Source organism: Zea mays, chromosome 1 (genome assembly GCF_902167145.1).
Source record: "Zea mays cultivar B73 chromosome 1, Zm-B73-REFERENCE-NAM-5.0, whole genome shotgun sequence".
Classification (NCBI taxonomy): domain Eukaryota; kingdom Viridiplantae; phylum Streptophyta; class Magnoliopsida; order Poales; family Poaceae; genus Zea; species Zea mays.
In genome coordinates this window covers 28461370-28480770 of record NC_050096.1, presented here as the reverse complement: position 1 = coordinate 28480770, position 19401 = coordinate 28461370, and the positions used below count along the sequence as shown (strand labels likewise).

The window sequence follows — 19401 nt, the reverse complement described above, 5'->3', positions numbered from 1 at the left end:
GGCACCCGCCCCCAAACAAAGCACGCTCTGTGGTATGTCTCACCAACGACAAACTGAGAAGAATTTGAGTTCTTAATGGCACACAAGCATAAGGAACAGCAAGAACAAAGGAACACAGAATCAGAGAAAAAACAAGAGTTTATATATTCACTTTTCTCTCTTTGTTTCTGGAGTTACATCTGATCTTTTCGTTTTGGAGTTACATCTGATCTTTTTGTTTCTTGAGTTTCATCTGTAGTCTGTAGAGAGTGACCTTTTATTTACAGCAAAGGACGCAAGGGTGAATACACATTACCGTGTGTACTTCTCAGTTTCTCCCCTCTAACTAATCTTGCCACCGTTGGAGTCATCTGTTCACATTTTTTTTATATACTGATTTTACAACACTCTCAGATAGGGCTGTGGTTAGAATGTTTCAAGAGAATTAAACAAAGGGATGTGATTTAGTCAGTAAATCAACTGAAAGCTTAAAGAAATCAGACAGTGGTTCAAATGGCTACATGTTTGCTCAAAACAATGCAAGTCCCATCTGGAGCACAAGCTATGACGATGCTAAATAAGTAAGCACTACTCTTGATCATGTCATTACTTAGGAATTCCACGGAGGTTAGACATAATACAAAGTGAATATTTTTTCTCATAATATAATATATTACAGATTTGGAGACTGTTTGCATTATCTAAATGTATAACCCATACAGATTATTACGGGAATTCAAATTTTCGCACAAAATATTTATTAATCATTTGCACGGTAAAAAATTTGACAAAATATCTCTTATTAAACCCATGTCATAGGTATTACAAATAAGATTCATAGACATACAAGTTTGCCTCCTGTTGCTTTTGGTTGATCAATAACAGTACGACACGTATTCTATCAATATAGAATCTCTCTACGCCTAAACATAGTCCCAATTATTGCTCTTTGCGAATTTGTAGAATCTATCTACGCCTTTGTTCTTCAAGAAATGTCACAGCAAACTGATGGTTGTTCAGCGCCACCAAAGCTTTTTGGATTGCTGCAATGAATGTCACAATTAATCACATCTACATGTAGTTCATGATATAACGAGAACAATCACGAATTAAATGTAACTAATTTTTTAGAATATACTTACGTCCAAAATGATGGGTGTTGTGATGGAACGGATTGAAGTGTATTGCGGTATGATCCGAAGACTCGAGACACTCTAGAATTACACATTTAAACCTCCGTTACGAATCATTATAAAGCAAAACTTAGTGACAGATGTTTTGAAAGGCGTAAAGACATGTTGTACCTTGTCTTCTGAACCGTCTAAACATAGTCCCAATTATTATGCCATAATCCTCCTTAGCCAACGCCCAGCGGAGTGCATTTTTGTTTAGTAGGTCACCCCAAACTTTAATGATATGTAAATATCCCCTACGACATTGATTTTGGTAAGAATAGGTTAGTAATATTTAGACTTGAATATATAACTCGACAATTAACAGAATATACCTAGCATCCATTATAACAATCTTTCTGAAAGGGCCCCACATTGTGCGTTGTATTGTATCCAAGTGGACTACAACAGCCATAATGTCTACAAAAATAATAGTTTATAAATGGATTAATACTGAATTTTGTGTAAATGATATTTTAATAATATTAAGAGAGCGATATATTCTTACCGACTAAAGTCCTGTTTGGCAACTCGGCAATATCAGCAAGGTTCAAGAGTATTTGTTTTGGGAATGGCGCCATTTGAATTGGAACAGTGTATGGCTCCACGATAGTTTGTTGGTCAAGACACAATTCCATGGGACCATTTAGATGACGAAAATTAAATTCACCCGGATGAAGACTGAACTTTACATTATGCATCTTGTAAACATGCTTTTCATGGAGCAAATTGTCGAAATGTTTGACTGTCTCATACATATATGTTATGGCCTCGATCTTGGCTCCCTAATAGTATTTCAGTAGGAGAAGAGGCGATGGTATGAAGATCGTGTAACTTTGAAAATGAAACTTAAAGAATTGTTGGCTTACATTGATGTCAGATAAAACGAAATGTTGTCTGTCACGGAAACGTGGTTCCTTCGGGAATTTAACTTCTACCCGAGCGACAATACTGTATTTCCGTGGTAGCCCATAAAAATCTTCTTCACGGTAGTCGTCAAACAGCCTGAATCTATATTAAACATACGACTAAATAACGGTCATAACTTTGATAGACAAATTTCGTTTATATAATAACTTACATAGGCATCCGTTTCAGGCGGTCCGCTGCGGCTCTTTCGCGGTTCAATACGATCGGTTCCATCAAAACCTTGTTGCCTTAAAATTTAGAAATTTAAATAGAACACATGTCATACTTTCGCGGTTCAATACGACCGGTTCCATCAAAACCTTGTTGCCTTAAAATTTAGAAATTTAAATAGAACACATGTCATACTTTCGCATTTCAATATTATATATTGTTGTTACTGGTTGCACTATGGTTTTGTTCACTTCAAAGAACGATACAAGGCTATGAAGGCTCTGGAAGACACTGAGAGATTCAAACTTGACGGTGAGTTTACTTCTCTATCTTCCTTCTGTAGTTGGTCAATCTTTCTTCATGTATGAAGAAAGCCATGATTGTTTATGTCTATCAGGTCAGCTTCTGGATTGTTCACTTGCAAAGCCTCTTGCTGATAAGAAGGACGATACATCAGCACCTAAAAGGAGGTCCATTGCTCCCAAGTTATACCCCACTTGGATATGGACTGATGGGAGCCTATAACCCACTCGGAAATGGCCTGGCAGTGGCAGGCGCTTACAATCCGTATGGAAATGGACTGGCAGGTGCTTATGGTGTGCTTGGTGCTCATGCTGCACAGGTAGATGAAATCTTATATTTACACTGTTCTCTGAACCAACTGTTGCAGTGGTATTTCCGTGTTTGGTCCTTGGTCTTTGGCAGTCAGCAGCATCATGTAATTAATTTGTCCGATGACATGTTTGTGGTGTACTGGTGTGTATGTACAAGTATATCTCTACTACTCTGCATCATGTAATTAAGGAGGGAGAGCAAGGATCTATAGTCTTGAGACCCCATATAGATGAAGATGTGCACTGCATCATGTAGTACCATTTATAGATTAAACCTTATAATTTATGAGTATGGGGCCACAAGGCCTTCGACTCATATATACCTCCCCACTAATATTTTATCTAAATATTAGCATCAACCGATATATACCGGTAGAATGCATATAAACTTTATACCCCAATACAAACCACCAATACACACAAGCATACACGACATTAACAACATTGTTTGTTAGGAAAATTCAACTGAAACATGATCGAAAAAATGAAACCAAAGTGGATAGTGAACAGGTACTCATAGTTCAAGTGTATTTCTAAATGAAATTCCACAATTCCTGAAAATAACAATCTGACTGAAATCAACATGGTTGTCCGTTCACAAGTTACTATATGAGCAAGTAGTGGAGTTAATTCATGGCAGAACATCTAGAGACAAATGTAAACCCATGAAACAAAGTATCAATCAGTGTTTCAACATGACTGAATGTGTTCCATGGGTATGGCAATTTACTAACATATCACAGGCTATGTTCCATGGGTATGGCAATTTACTAACATATCACAGGCTATTAAAGAACAGTTGCAGGAACAATCTGACTGAAATCAACATGGTTGTCCGTTCACAAGTTACTATATGAGCAAGTAGTGGAGTTAATTCATGGCAGAACATCTAGAGACAAATGTAAACCCATGAAACAAAGTATCAATCAGTGTTTCAACATGACTGAATGTGTTCCATGGGTATGGCAATTTACTAACATATCACAGGCTATTAAAGAACAGTTGCAGGAACAAAATTGTTTGAAAGCTTACCTTGGCCTGAGAAGATGCGGAAGCCGTCGATGTGTTGCAGCGAACTCCCGACGGTGTCCTGCCGTCCGGTCCGGGTCAACCAAGCGCCTTATCCCTTCCTTTTTCCACACCCCTCGCTAGCCGAAGCAACAAACTACTACAATGAAACCCCCATACACAATTTCAGTAAACACTCGATGATCAATGTAGCCGAAACAACAAACTAAATAACTTAAGAACAGAAATAATGGTCCACTGCGACCAGTTTCACAATTGATGCTGATAGCCCAATAAAAATACATATCAAACAAAACCAAATTCTGTAGTGCTACCAGGACCACGAACAATGCAATGACAGTGAGGAACAAAGATCTAAGTTTTCGTCTGAATAACTATAAGTAGCTGGGGAAAGTTTCAACAACAAAATTGAGATAAGATAACAACCGACACTTGGATGAACAGTTGCAGCACATCTAGAGACACATGTAAACCCATGAAACAGTATCATATTCTCATTTGACAGATGTAAACCCATGGAACACATTCAGTCATGTTGAAACACATTCATGGCATCAGAATAGTACACGCACCAAAGTATTTCTGTTCAAGTTTACACGCACCAAAGTTTACACACACCAATGGCATCAGAAGAGTACACGCACCAAAGTTCAGGCATGAAATAACTTGAAAAATTGGTACCCGCAACGCAGAAATTCACGCAACACAGCCGCAACGCAGAAATTCACGCAACACAGGTACCATTGACGCAACATTGATAACATTGCCATACCCATGAACATATTAAACATTGAGGCATGTTGAAACACAGAATCTGGCAGAGAACTGAACTCACCGGCGAAGGCGTTGAAGCCCACTGCACAGACAACGAGCGTGATGAACAGACAACGAGCGTGCTGAACAGACAACGATCGTCGAAGTTTGATGGGAGATTTGTCTACATCCCTCGCAGTGGTCGTGTGTTTTAATAGGAGTTGACAGCGACGATGGAATGGGACTTGACGATGAATGCTGATTGAGGTGGGGATTTGGGTTTCCATGTGAGATACTGGGGGGCGCCGAGTGCGGAGATTGCTCGTTTCCAAGTGCGGAGATTGCATCGCACCATGGAGCGGAGGTGGAGGGCAGAAGGTTCGCGACGCACCAGGATCTGTTGGGGGCGGGCGTTGCTGGCGCGGCGGGGACTGCGGGCACAGCAGCTTTGCGGGGGCGCGGCGAATTCGGGGACAGCGGGGACGAGCACGGCGGCGGGGACTGCGGGCACAGCAGCTTTGCGCGGGCGCGGCGAATTCGGGGACAGCGGGGACGAGCACGGCGGCGGGGACTGCGGGCACAACAGCTTTGCGGGGGCGCGGCGAATTCGGGGACAGCGGGGACGAGCACGGCGGCGGGGACTGCGGGCACAGCAGCTTTGCGAGGGCGCGGCGAATTCGGGGACAGCGGGGACGAGCACGGCGGCGGGGACTGCGGGCGTTGCAGCTTTGGCGGGGACTGCGGGCGCGAGGACGGCGGCGAGGACTGCGGCGGCGAGGAGTCACGAGCGCGGGTAATTGCGGGCACGGCAGAACAGAGGAGATGTACACGCCTACACTAAGGACATAAGAGTAGTAGAGATAGAGATTATAAACATTTTAAATTTTAGCAGGGCTTCACTTCAGTGCTCCATACACTCGGGAGCGATAGGGGAAAAGCCATGCCCACCCCACCCCACCGCTAGCGTCCCTGTACTGTATCCGAAGAAGTCTTAGGATTGATTTGATGATAAAGAATCACGAGGATCAAATGGAGGATGTTTAATTTTGAATAGCAAAGTGATTTCTCCCTAGTCCCTATAGATCCCTGATAACCAAACCAACCTTAAGAGACAAAATCCATGTACGCATAATCAATCACTGTTATCATAACCTAAGTTATAGTCTCTGCAAATCATAATAATCTAGGATCACCATTAATCACCGAAACCATTTAAAGACCTAGATGCTCCCACCTGGACAAAAGTAAAAACATTGTACGGCTGCCTTTGGTCGAGCGAGTAAGGAAAACGAAATCATGTATAGTCAACATGTGTTACTGTATATTTTTTTTTTAGTATTAGTATTAGTATACTGAATTCTGAGCAATCCCGACGGTCTTCAGGTTCCCAATGGTGGCTAACCTGCCAGTCTCAAGATTCTGTTCATCACAAATCTGCAAAAACTGAAACCACATCAGTAACGGGAACCACATTGCTAACTGCAAATTGTAACTGATGATAAAGAGGCCATGAGGGATAAAGAGAGGTGAGTAAAATGAAGCCAAATAACTTGGTACACTTCTTAATGTTTCAAGTAAATGCACTACTTTTAAGGAAGTCCCATATACTTAAAAGGAATGCTCAATCACTTATACGTTTTTCAGTTTAGTTATACAACAAGGTAAAGCTTAATTACTCGTGTCAAGGAATATGTTCCTGCCAAAGCTAAATGGCAGTCATCATATCTAATTAGATTCGGTGTGGGAAAGACCCAAAGAGAAATAAAAGATACCCACATCAAAATATATTTTGATGCCAAAGAAGTTGCTTATGCAAGAAATATGGACAGGTCAAGCCGTAATTATGATCTAGATGAAAATCAGTGAGTACTGACTTGTATTTTGAAAGGAAGCTGTTGCAATAGTGAATGGGTCAAATAAATGGTTGAGCCTGGTTTGTGTTCTGATCATGCAAAGTAAGAGTAATGTTCATGAATAGAACACAGCACAAAGGGCTGTTTAATTGTAAATCACCTCTATCCACTAATGTTACTGGACAACATTCTGGGGGACCACCGCTCATGCTTCAGTTATGACATCAGCTGAAACAACACAGTAAAATACATTAGGTCTATTAGATAAAGGAGAACAGTACACAAAAAATAAACCACATGACAATATGTTGTAATTGTAATCAGTTCCATGGCCGGCTTTCAGATCAGATTTTGCCATGGTTATCCATAGGCTAAAAAATCACTCAGATTTCAAACGTAGGTTTCTTTAAAAAATCAAAGGTAGGTCATTGTTGGATTCAGACAAAATCAAGCTTCTTCAACTCGGCCCCTAAATACATTCAAAATTATATGCTCCTGTTCTGTCTGTTGGGCTAATTGCTGTAAAGAAGATGTTCAATTTCTTTCTGAGGTTTATGTCGCCTATTGTTTCTTCATTGCCACCATATTTCTACTACATAAAGCACCAGTTTCAACGGTCGTCCCATGTCCCCCTTCCCCTTCTCGCTTAATGCAAAATGCAAAAATAAAATAAAATTGTGTACAAATGAGGATTCGGACCTTGGTTGTTGGCTCCACATTCACGCTCACCTAACCAATAGAACACATATTTTTGCGTCTTATTAAACAAAATACTCATATAATATATACAAACCGTGACAATGGGCAACTGACTAGTTGACATCTAAGCACAAGTGTCCCACACGTGCATGATAAATATGGGATTACAATACACGGTTAATGTCACTACATACACGATGGAAAATTTTCATAACCATAATTTCTTTATTTAAAACAGTACTCCATCCTTTCCAGATTGTAAGTCGTTTTGGCTTTTCTAGATACATAGTTTTTATTGTGTATCTAAACATAGAGAATATATAGGTCCATAGCAAAAACAATGTAAGTACAGAAACCAAAACGACTTACAATTTGGAATAGAGGGAGTATAGTTTTCCAAAAAACTGGAAATAGTTCTTCGGTACACATGTGTCCTAATTCCTAAATGAGGGGATAAAACATTTTCATGTACCTCAAAACCAGCTATATCATGTGGACCTATATTTGACCCCTGTACAATTCATTTCCCTTTTTCTTTTCTGTAACTATTAATGACTTGCATTCCCACATTTCTCTTTGTAAGGCATGAACCCTTGTATAATTCCTTTTCCCATTTCTCATTCATAACAAATAATGAATTGTACTCACACATTTCTTTTTCTAACTTTGTAAGGTATGAATACATTCAGATTCAAACCTCATAATTTGCAACTAACATAAGCCTTACAAGAGGGTTTGTTATACAAAAGTGATATTATTAATTTGTATTCGTAAACACTGTCTGATAATTTTGATTTTGTTGCCAGAAACATTATCATATAGGCCCCGTTTGTTTCGTTGGAATTGAATTTCATTCTAATAATCATAATTTAGACACAAACTAATTAAGTTCATATAATTGTATATGTAATACATTTGTATATTATCATAAATCATATGAGAGAGATAGTTATAAACTACACTTATGCTATGAGAGAGAAGCGAGTAGAAGAGTGTGCTATAAGTTGTATATTAGAAAAGTATCATGTAAATCTATAGAATCAATTTCCACCTCTCATCCTATGAATTTGGGATAGGCTTATATATAAACTTTGGAAAGTTGTGGAATGTCACATTCTAAAAAAAATAGCCTACTCCATTATTTAGATTTCAATGCCTCAAAATGAAGGGAAACAAACGGGGCCTAAGAGAAATTATAGATAAATATAACTTTGGAGATCGCATCAAACAGTGGCACAGTGCCTTATACTTTGAAACAGGAGTACAAAATATATAATGTAAAACAAAACAGAACATGCTCCTTTCCTACTGTTTTGTGTCTGGTGGAAACTAATCCAGAACTATAGGCTTAGCTGTGAAAGGAGTTAAGACTGATCAATGCTTTGGTATATCAAAATAGCAGCTATTTATCTACTTCTGTGCATTGTTTCTACAAACATAAATGGAATGAAAACTCGCACACCCACAAGAAGGTTTGTGCAGCAGATAGGCTGCAGAAAAGAGGCATGGACCATCCGAAGAGATGTCCATTATGTGATCAGGATCAAGAAACTTTGGACCACATGTTGATTGGATGTGTTTTTGCTCGAGAATTTTGGTTCAAACTGCTTCTTCAAGTGAACCTTCAGCTTTTTGCCCCCCAATCTGAGGATAGTGCCTTCCTTGAGTGGTGGAGAATGTTATGCACCAAGATCTCTGGAATCGCAAGGGATGGCCTCAATTCTCTTGTCATTTTGGGAGTTTGGACCTTATGGAAGCAGCACAATGGCTATGTTTTCGACAATAAGAGCCCCAGTATTGCTGATGCTATTAGACGAGTTGGTTTGGAGGTTGACCTTTCGGAGATGGCTGGTGCACAGAAGTTGTCTTTGCTCACCGCCCCCATTCTGGGCCTCCCTGCTAGTTAGCTAGCGCTGTGGTAGTTTTTTTAGTCATGGATGGGTTTTTGTATGCCTGTTATTGGCCGCCGTAGGGGCCCCCAGTTTGTTTTTGTATCTATTCCTCTTTAATATATTGTCGCACAGTTCTCCTGCGCTTTCAAGAAAAAAAAACTCGCATGCCCTAGCAAGTGACCAAACAGTAACAGGAATGTGACCCAGAAAATCTTCTGTTTTTTGTAAATTCCTAGTATATGACTGACCTCAAACTGATCAGTACTAATGGACATCAGATGCATGGCTTTCCCTTTGCTTCAAGACACAGGCAACTAGGCACAGAAATTCAACAGAAAAGTAAGATTACATATGCATGCTTTGCGTAAAAAAGAGAACTGAATGAGAGAATGTCATACGTCAACTAGTACATACCATATTGAGGATTTTTGCAATTCTGTTGTGCTTCCATCTGACAGTCCTGCTCTAACCGTGGATGATCATAACCATAATCCTCAACTGTTAAAGGAGGGTCCACTTGAAAGTCCTGCTCTGGCTGTTGAAGAATGTGCTCAAGTTCATCACCAAATATATCCATGTCATCCCATTCACATAGAGCAGAGGTGTCAGTAAAATCATTGCCAGTTGAATCAAAGGTATTAACATTGTTTGAAGCCATCTCTACATCCATGGGCATCTCAAGTGCAGGGCTTGAAGCTGGTTGTGCAGGGGTTGAATAGAAAGCTTCATTTGCTGGTATTGGCTGATTGGAAGTTTCAGGAACAGGAGGACGATATTGAATAATTTGTGCGCCTCCACCAGAAGTCTCTTGGTCATCTACAGGACCATGTTCCAGAGCTTGGAACCTTCTTTTCCTGTTACCATCATCATTCCACCAGTTACTCCTGCGCTGCTGCTGCACGAGCTGGTTCAGGAAGTCTGGATTCTGGACAACAATTGCCAAAAGTGCCATCATCTGCTGCTGGTTCTGCTCCATCACACGGAGGCGTTGAATTAAATTCTGCACTTCAGCGCTAGATGATTGCTGGTACTGCCGTAGATCTACAAGCTGCTGCATTAGAAGGGCCTTGTCCCTCTTAAGTGTCTCAACCTCCTTTTCAAGGCCTCCATATTTTCCTATCTCGATATTCTCAGTGCCAGGTGCAGTTTTGACAGGCACCGACTGCAGATCACTAGGTACATCCTGAGAGGATTTCTTCTTTCTCTTGATGGTCTTCAAAAGATGTTTTTGGCCCTTAACAAAGCCTTCATTGGCCCATTCCCATCTATCTGGATCAACTTTATGAAATCCCTGATAATGAAAAAGAACACTAGTGAATTCATGAAACGACAGAGGTTAAGATTCAACATGAGCATACAGCATAGAACATGTGGACAAAATAATAGTTAGTTTCAAGCAGATGATTTCCAACACAGTATAATAGTTAAGCAATGCTTCTATTTCTATATACACAATTACAGTCTAGTTACATGCTTCGTGCATGAGTTTTAGTACATCCCTGAAGAGAAAAATCATGGAAATGATACCATAGGTCATTATTTCAGTTAATTGTTTGCATGTAAAGGATTCTATTGCCTTGCTACTTTACTAGCATCCTAACCCAAAAAGGATCCCTGATGCCAGGTCTTGTATGCATTAAGGTCTGTACCTGTGTTTTCAAGTCGTCCGACTAATCGCGATTAGTCGCGATTAGTCGGGCTAGTCGGTTAGCAGAGCTCGATTAGGCAGCCGACTTGACTAGAGTACCTGGTCGCCCTGGTCGTCCGACTAGTCGACGATTAGGGCCGATTAGTCGCTCGATTAGCCGGTTCTGGGCGACTAGGTTTAGGACCTAGATTTTTTTGGACTTGTATTAATGTGTGTTGTGTGGTACTGGTATCTGGGACTTGTAGTATTAATAACTAGAAGTGTTTCTCTGCTGTTTTCACTTTTCAGTATTGCTGAATTCATGTCATGTTTACCCTATCCTTCATAATATAGTATATGAAGTTCATATATACTATATAGTTATATAATTATTTACTATATAGTATAATAGTATAATAGTATATATTATATAGTATATACATAGGTCCTGGTCTCCTGGATGAACAGGACGACCAGTAAACGACCAGGTCGACCAGAGCTCGATTAGTCGGACCTAGTCGACGACTAATCGAGATTAGTCGCTGGTCGGTCCCCCAGTTCGACTAGCTGGTCGAGCGACCAGAAAACATAGGTCTGTACTGAGCACTTTTCCGAAAGACCTCCAGAAGCTTGCGACCAAATTCAACTATTCAGTTTTGCTTTCAGAAGTACAGAGCAGAGCTAAGTAAAAATTGGCACATCCAGTGATTCAGTGATACATAACCTCAATACAGATAACAAGAAGCACCAAACTGCAAAATGACAAAATATATCAAATGACATCACGAGAAGTTGCTTGAGGAACAACAAACCCAAGGAGACTATTTATAAGAAGGCATTGCAATTTCTGTGATCGCAAGTTCAGTAGGTGACAGAACCCAATGAGTTTTTTATAAGGTGCGCAAAATTTCAAACTGGTTGTACAAGAACAATAAGGGGTCCCCGATGGCATTGGCATGTGTTATGCATTATTGAGGTCTGTATTGAGCAATTTGCTGAAAGAGATCTGGTGAACAATCTATACAAGTCCATCATCAAAAGCTTCCAGCCAAATTCAACATGCAGATTTGTTTTGGAAGTGCAGGCAGGAACTAACAGAAAAATAGGGGAACCAGCTATTCTGTTATATAAAATCTCAAATGACATAAGAGAAGTTGGTGAAACGCCAACAAAATGGAAGGATACTTTTTTGAGTTAAATGCATCGATGGCCCTGCATTTCTAAATCTTTGAACTTGCTAAGTGATGTACCACACATTCCAAAACATGTAAAAATGGTGGATCGCAGGTACATTTGTGGACTTTACCGACCACTGTGGTGTGTCACTTAACCTAGAAATGCATTTTTAAAGTTCGTGGACCTAAGTGGCATCTTGGGAACCGCTTATACATTTAACTCTAGATTTTTTTTTAATAAGAAATCAAAGGAAATTAGCATTCCTTATCCCAAAAAATAAAGGATACTGGCATTTTTCATAATCAGAAGGTACTGCAATTTCAAAAACCAAAATACTAGGTATCCGTATTACAGAATCTACAGTAAACCAACAATCGCGCCTAATCAGCGCAAACCACATTTATTTCGCGCACAGGGAACTAATAGAGAATGTAGGCATGAGGATCAGGGAGGGTAATTCTCACGTAGGTGTTGAGCTGGCGTATGAAGCTGGTGAAGTGATTGTGCTTGAAGTGCCGCGGCAGCAGGTCGCGCTCGAAAGCGTGCGAGTCCCAGATCACGAAACTGCCGCCGGCGGCGCTCCAGGAGATGACCGCGTCGGTGGCCGGGTCGGAGACCATGTCGTAGACCTTGGTCAGGAAGGGCGCCACGTCCGGAGGCCTCGGCACCACCGCCGCGGGCGCCGACTCCGGCGCCGCCGGCACTGGTGTGACCTTCCCTGCCGTCTGGGCGCCGACCTCGCCGCCGGCTGGGGAGGCGGGATGCTGGGGCGACCGCTTCGTGAAGCCCATCGCGACGGACGATGCGGAAACCCTAGAGGATGTTTGGTTGGAGGCCTTCGGAACGATGATGAGGCGGCTCCGCCGGAGAGGCTTCGAGATTGAGGCGACGACGGGACAAGAAATGTCGAGAAGGGACGGGGCGGCGAGGGGAATTTGGCTGGGCTGCTTCGTTCAATCTCCTTCGATTTGGCGATGATCCTGTCCGCTTCCTGTGATATTAATAAAGAAAAGAAAAATGTCGGAGAGGGTATATATTTTGGTTAGATCACGAAAGGCGCGTGTTCGGAAAAAAAAACGTACTCGGTTTCGTATTAACCACGGTCTACGGATTTAGTAGTATGAAATTTTTCAGCACATATAGATTTAGGGCCAGATTATAATCCTAGACAAGGCCCTTTGTTGAATGCGACAAATTTCGGAGGCGTGCGTTACCAAGTTTTCCTAGATTAGTTGTTGTACGTGTTCCTTTACCGACATATGACCAGTGGGAACGAATTAAGGTGGGTCCTGTATACCAGTGATGTCACTGTGTACGCCGATTTCTCATTTCTCACAGAGGTAATTATATATGTCGCGTGTTGTCTCGCATTTGGTGGGGTCGGGCTTCGTGTGGGACAGAAGAGTCAGTTTCTCAGAGAGGTTGCCGTGTCGCGCTCGAAGGTGAAATTCTTTGCTTCGCTCTTTGTCTTCTGACACGTGGGGCAAAGTCGATACGGGTCCCACGAGACGTTGAGAATCCGTGGTCGTGCAGGAAGGTGTATGGACTGACTCGTGGCCCAGAGAAGCATATTCCTCCTGTGCTTCTACCGGGACAAGGCACATAAGGGCATGTACAGTGGTGTTTAATGTGGGGGCTCTTAAGGTGTTTTAGGGGGTTATTTGCAAAAAAATCTTAGAGCCGTCTCTCCGTGAAGAGACGCCTCTGGCTCGTAAACCAAGTAACAACAGACGCCTCACTTCCCACTGTACGAATTTGTCGTCTGTTCTATCAATCTGATGCTATACAAATACATTTAATTCTGTATTTATTAATAGACTACGTTTATAGACACTCCATTGTACAATAGAGTCTCTTAGTTGTCTCCTGTGCTTGGAGAACCGTTTTGGTGTCTCTCCACTGTACATGCCCTAATACCGCCGACCGTCGTTGCCTACGCTCTTTCTCGTCGTCTTCTTCGACTCTTCGTTCCGAAGCCTGCTCCCTGCTGCCATACCAACCGCCAAGGTGACTGTCACTACCGCCTAGTCGCCTACCGAATCCATTCAACCTCCTCGCGTTCTCACGAGTCACGAGTCATGGGTGAGCTGCGCAATTTCTGCTTCGACTCCGTTTTTCACCGCACGATTCGATGACTAGTGCCAGTAACGGAGCTAGTCAATTTTAACTTCCGTTGCTATGAAAACGAACATTGTCTCTAGTACCCATAGATAATACTATAGCCTACAGAAATTGACATATAGTAAAAATGAATTAACTGCTCATGAAATTTCTAGACAGGGAAGAATCCAATAATAGGAGAGAACTGAGTTTTAAGGATGGAGAATGGTATCGCCCTCGCGGGTGATAATCATGATTTTCGAGAGTCTGGATGGATCCTTATCATTTCATGATAGAAGCAATATCGTTTTTATCGAAACGTATGTGAGGCAATATTGCCTCCATCCTCTAGCTTGGCAAATGGATTAAGCGGATCAAGAAAAAATGGTGGTTCCTCATTCACTTGTTGTGTTTACTTTCTTGTTATATTTAAATTTAATTTATAATATACTATATGCTTTAGGTTAGTGTTTGGTTGATGCATTCCATGGATTCAATCCAAGGGAATAATAAGTCTAACATATTTTTTGGGGGTCCAATAGAGAAGTCCTTCAGCTCCACCTCTGAGCACACCATCACCATGCATATCGATAAGCAACTGAAGGGTCATTGGGTCACAATTAATTAAATCTAAAATGGTATTCATCTTCACTAGATTTTATATCCAATAAGAGATGCTTCGATAGTGTAGTGTCAATGAATCGATGGCCATGGAAGCGGCCAAGGTAAAGGTACGAGTAGAAAATGGGATGTGAGTTCAAGCTTGAGCTTTGGTAGGAAGATGTTCGACAATAGCTAGAGTGACTGGAGAAACATGGTCCCAACAGTGTATCTAATGCAAGGAAAAAATCTAACGAGTACTGCTTCGTGGGAGCGAGTGGATGACACCAAGGAGGAGGTGCCTTGTCCTAGGGCAAGAAAAGAAAGGAAAGGCAGACACAATTGATGACCCAATAGGTGTGGCATCTAAGTTGGAGAAGCTCCATTTTTTAACCACATGCTTAGTGAAGGCAAAACTATGGAAGCAATGAAACAAGCTTAAGGATCGCACCATCGATAATGAGTGGGAAAGAAAAAAGAGGGCATGCTAAAGGCTCGAAGCTTATTCAAGATAATATTGGTATGGTGGGAAAAAATGGAGGATGGTGAAGCGGAATAAGACGACTAGTAGAATACTTCATGCATTTTAGTATTTTTAATTGTAACATATTTTTGTTTTCAATTAGTTCATAGATTCTAGTATTTACAATTGCAATGTAATCTACGACATTTATATCTATTTATATCTGAGAACATTTATTTGGTCACCATGTAATAAATATTCCTGTTGAGCATACTTGATTTGGATAATTAAGGTTGACTAGGTGAGTGCACGTGCGTTGCAACGGATACATATAATATCATGGTAACTTATGTACATCTAGACAGTGTTAGGTAATACATGAAAACAAACGATATATATTATCTTCAATCTTAATATCTTATAGGTATGTGCCCGTGCATTGCAGCGGAACATAAATTTACACAAATTGACGAGCCTCTAATGGCTCAGAGCCCTAGTGACTGGCGACTCGAGCGCAATGGTAATGGGAACCCTCATGGGGAACAGTGCCTTGTTGCAGAGGAGCGCGAGTCCGAGCGAGCCACCACTTGACGCCTTGAGCTCCATTGTCCTGTTGTGAGGATGCATTTGCCACGAGCTCCCTATATAAAACGGGTTGTTCAGATCATAATAACTAAAACAATGGTGTGCCAAAACTTTTACTACTACGCTTAAAGACTCAGACAATACTCAGAAAGCTAGCGAATATCCTTATCTAATTGCCTCATTCTTGATGGCAGAAAAAATATAGATCAAGAAAGCATATTAAGGTTATAGTATTGGCACAATTACGCTTTCAAGATAATAACAAACCACATGTGTAGCTCAAGGTGTCTTGACGGTAGGCACATACAGAAGCGTGACCTCAGACCCTCAGTGCATTAGAAACATGGAATGGTAACGGTGCCATGGGAATGGTAATGTTAGCCAAATACGAGGTATCCTGAAGCTTCTCATCTTCAAATCTGACGCTATCCACCTTAATCCGTTGAAATTTAGTCACAGTCTTGAGCTGAAGTAGATAAACAAAACAGAAATTTATCACAATATTGATGGTGTTGGTCAAACAGACATATAATGCCTACTTCAACTTGCTCAGAACAGGAAAGGCTGGTGGACCTAATAAGATTGTTATTAGGGGCACCAAGCGTAAGATCAACAACGACATCACTGGTAAGATTACTCGCATAATCTCTATTATACAAAATACTGACATGCAAGCCACAATGATACCAGAGGATCCAAAAGTCTCACGTATAGAAAATGCAATATATTTATAAACCTCATCTTGATGAATTCACGCTAGTGGACATCGTACCGACGATCAGTAATTGATCATTGTGGAGGCATTTCTAAAACATAATGCAAAAGCATGTTGCTAAGGAAGATAGTAACAATTTTCAGAGAACAGGTCAGCTACAGTACTCATTGGCCATTGCCAAATACAGAAAAGAAGCTCATGTGCTAATTAATTTTTAGTAGTATTTAGATCGCCTAGACATTTCAAAACCAAATGGAAGTGCTTCTCCCTCGGACTACAAGGTAAAAAGTAACCTTACGATTGAAGAACCATGACAAAATGTATCCTTTAATTGCATAACTATAATACAAAGCTGAAAGGGAATTAGGCTTACACCTATTTCCTAAACTAATTTTGGTGGTTGAATTGCCCAACACAAATAATTGGACTAACTAGTTTGCCCAAGTTTATAAGTACTACAGGTACCAAAGGTTCACCATAAGCCAATAAAAAAATCAAGAAAAAGGGTCCAAACAAAGGAGCAAAGGGACAACCGAAGGCACCCTGGTCTGGCGCACCAGACTGTCCGGTGCACCACCGGACAGTGTCCGGTGCACCAGGGGAGATCGACTTCAAACTCTTCACCTTCGGGAATTCTTAGGGCCGGCGCGCTATAATTCACCGGACTGTCCGGTGTACACCGGACAGTGTCCGGTGCTCCAAGGAGGCGCGGCTCCGAACTCGCCAGCCTCGGGAATTTGCAACGGCTGCTCCGCTATAATTCACCGGACATGTCCGGTGTACACCGGACTGTCCGGTGTAACTATGGAGCAACGGCTACTTCAGGCGCCAACGGCTACCTGCAACGCATTAAATGCGCGCCAACGCGCGCAGAGGTCAGGCACACCCATGCTGGCGCACCGGACACCCTACAGTTCATGTCCGGTGCGCCACCGGTCATCCAGGCAGGCCCAGTGTCAGAGCTCCAACGGTCGGAACCCTAACGGCCGGGTGACGTGGCTGTCGCACCGGACATGTCCGGTGTGCACCGGACTGTCCGGTGCACCATTCGACAGACAGCCTCCACCTAAACGGCTAGTTTGGTGGTTGGGGCTATAAATACCCCCAACCACCCCACATTCAAGTCATCCAAGTTTTCCACTTCTCAACCACTTACAAGAGCTAGGCATTCAATTCTAGACACACTCAAGTGATCAAATCCTCTCCAATTCCACACAAGGCTTTAGTGATTAGCGAGAGTGATTTGTTGTGTTCTTTTGAGCTCTTGCGCTTGGATTGCTTCTTTCTTTCTCATTTGTTCTTGTGATCAAAACTCATTTGTAACCGAGGCAAGAGACACCAATTGTGTGGTGGTCCTTGCGGGAAAGTTTTGTTCCCGGTTTTGATTTGAGAAGAGAAGCTCACTCGGTCCGAGGGACCGTTTGAGAGAGGGTAAGGGTTGAAAGAGACCCGGCCTTTGTGGCCTCCTCAACAGGGAGTAGGTTTGCGAGAACCGAACCTCAGTAAAACAAATCAGCGTGTCACACTCTTCATTCACTTGCGATTTGTTTTGCGCCCTTTCTCTCGGACTCATTATTATTTCTAACGCTAACCCGACTTGTAGTTGTGATTAATTTTGTAAAATTCAGTTTCGCCCTATTAACCCCCCCCCCCTCTAGGCGACTTTCAATTGGTATCAGAGCCCGGTGCTTCATTAGAGCCTAACCGCTCGAAGTGATGTCGGGAGATCACACCAAGAGGGAGATGGAGACCGGCGACAAGCCCACTACGAGTCACGGGAGCACTTCATCGGAAGAGTCCCGCACCAAAAGGAAGGAGAAGAAGAAGAGCTCCTCCAACAAAGGGAAGGAGAAGAAATCCTCTTCTCACAAGTCGCATCGGAGAGGCGACAAGCACAAGAGGATGAGGAAAGTGGTCTACTACGAGACCGACACTTCATCAACATCGACCTCCGACTCGGACGCGCCGTCCGTAACTTCTAAGCGCCAAGAGCGCAAGAAGTATAGTAAGATCCCCCTACGCTACCCCCACACTTCAAAACGTACTCCTTTACTCTCTGTTCCATTAGGCAAACCACCGGTTTTTGACGGTGAAGATTATAATATGTGGAGTGACAAAATGAGGCACCATCTAACCTCACTCCACACAAGCATATGGAATGTTGTTGAGTTTGGTGTACAGGTACCATCCGTAGGGATGAAGACTACGACTCGGACGAGGTGGCCCAAATCCACCACTTTAACTCCCAAGCAACCACTATACTCCTCGCCTCTCTAAGTCGAGAGGAGTATAATAAGGTGCAAGGGCTAAAAAGTGCGAAGGAAATTTGGGACGTACTCAAGACCGCGCACGAGGGAGACGAGGTGACAAAGATCACCAAGCGGGAGACGATCGAGGGGGAGCTCGGTCGCTTCATGCTTCACCAAGGGGAGGATCCACAAGCAATGTACAACCGCTTGAAGACCTTGGTGAACCAAGTGCGCAACCTCGGGAGCGAAAAATGGGATGACCATGAGATGGTCAAGGTTATTCTTAGAACCCTCGTATTTCTTAACCCTACACAAGTTCAATTAATTCGAGGTGATCCTAGATATAAGCTAATGTCCCCCGAGGAAGTGATAGGTAAATTTGTAAGCTTTGAGCTAATGATTAAAGGCTCAAAGAAAATCATCGAGCAAGGCACTTCCTCCACAGCCGAGGCACAACCGGTCGCATTCAAGGCAACGGAGGAGAAGAAGGAGGAGTCTACACCAAGTCGAACACCCATCGACGCCTCCAAGCTCGACAACGAGGAGATGGCGCTCATCATCAAGAGCTTCCGTCAAATCCTCAAGCAAAGGAGGGGGAAAGACTACAAGCCCCGCTCCAAGAAAGTGTGCTACAAGTGTGGTAAGCCCGGTCATTTTATTGCTAAATGTCCATTATCTAGTGATAGTGACAGGGGCGACGACAAGAAGGGGAGAAGAAAGGAGAAGAAGAGACACTACAAGAAGAAGGGCGGCGATGCCCACGTGTGCCGCGAGTGGGACTCTGACGAGAGCTCCACCGACTCCTCCTCCGACGA

General features: G+C 42.4%; 2 protein-coding genes across 5 annotated transcripts; both read right to left on the bottom strand.

Annotated features, from left to right (window-relative positions):
* Positions 1–720: 720 nt before the first annotated feature.
* On the bottom strand, positions 721–2226 carry LOC118473500 (uncharacterized). Of its 2 annotated transcripts, XM_035963084.1 has the most exons (6): positions 2021–2226; positions 1660–1936; positions 1487–1571; positions 1284–1408; positions 1122–1193; positions 721–1022 (listed from the first exon to the last, which is right to left on the bottom strand). In XM_035963084.1, the coding sequence occupies exons 2-6, from the start codon at positions 1907–1909 to the stop codon at positions 946–948; spliced, it is 609 nt and encodes a 202-aa protein (XP_035818977.1). In that variant the 5' UTR covers positions 1910–1936; positions 2021–2226; the 3' UTR covers positions 721–945. The 2 variants fall into 2 exon arrangements, with proteins under 2 accessions (XP_035818977.1, XP_035818980.1); XM_035963087.1 differs by having other exon boundaries at positions 1660–2226.
* A 3466-nt stretch (positions 2227–5692) lies between these two features.
* LOC100191641 (uncharacterized) lies at positions 5693–13042 on the bottom strand. 3 transcript variants are annotated; one of them, XR_002750032.1, is made up of 6 exons: positions 12957–13042; positions 12339–12865; positions 9486–10362; positions 9320–9385; positions 6641–6708; positions 5801–6070 (listed from the first exon to the last, which is right to left on the bottom strand). XR_002750032.1 is itself a non-coding variant. In XM_020549328.2 (5 exons), exons 2-4 carry the CDS (start codon positions 12663–12665, stop codon positions 6686–6688), a joined length of 1227 nt encoding a protein of 408 aa, XP_020404917.1. In that variant the 5' UTR covers positions 12666–12865; positions 12957–13041; the 3' UTR covers positions 5801–6070; positions 6641–6685. The 3 variants fall into 3 exon arrangements, 2 of the variants coding, with proteins under 2 accessions (NP_001241714.1, XP_020404917.1); XM_020549328.2 differs by lacking the exon at positions 9320–9385 and having other exon boundaries at positions 12957–13041; NM_001254785.1 differs by lacking the exons at positions 9320–9385; positions 12957–13042 and having other exon boundaries at positions 5693–6061; positions 12339–12799.
* Between the last annotated feature and the right edge of the window lie 6359 nt (positions 13043–19401).

What these genes read in the sequence shown, in the direction of transcription:
- LOC118473500 (XM_035963087.1), bottom strand. Translation starts at nt 1,909, where the DNA reads ATGTATGAGACAGTCAAACATTTCGACAATTTGCTCCATGAAAAGCAT. An exon ending in ATTGTTATAATGGATGCTAG is followed by an intron (nt 1,409 to 1,486) that starts GTATATTCTGTT and finishes TCAATGTCGTAG; the next exon opens with GGGATATTTACATATCATTA. An exon ending in TAGACGGTTCAGAAGACAAG is followed by an intron (nt 1,194 to 1,283) that starts GTACAACATGTC and finishes GTGTAATTCTAG; the next exon opens with AGTGTCTCGAGTCTTCGGAT.
- LOC100191641 (XM_020549328.2), bottom strand. Translation starts at nt 12,665, where the DNA reads ATGGGCTTCACGAAGCGGTCGCCCCAGCATCCCGCCTCCCCAGCCGGC. An exon ending in TACGCCAGCTCAACACCTAC is followed by an intron (nt 10,363 to 12,338) that starts GTGAGAATTACC and finishes TTTCATTATCAG; the next exon opens with GGATTTCATAAAGTTGATCC. An exon ending in TTGCAAAAATCCTCAATATG is followed by an intron (nt 6,709 to 9,485) that starts GTATGTACTAGT and finishes GTGTTGTTTCAG; the next exon opens with CTGATGTCATAACTGAAGCA.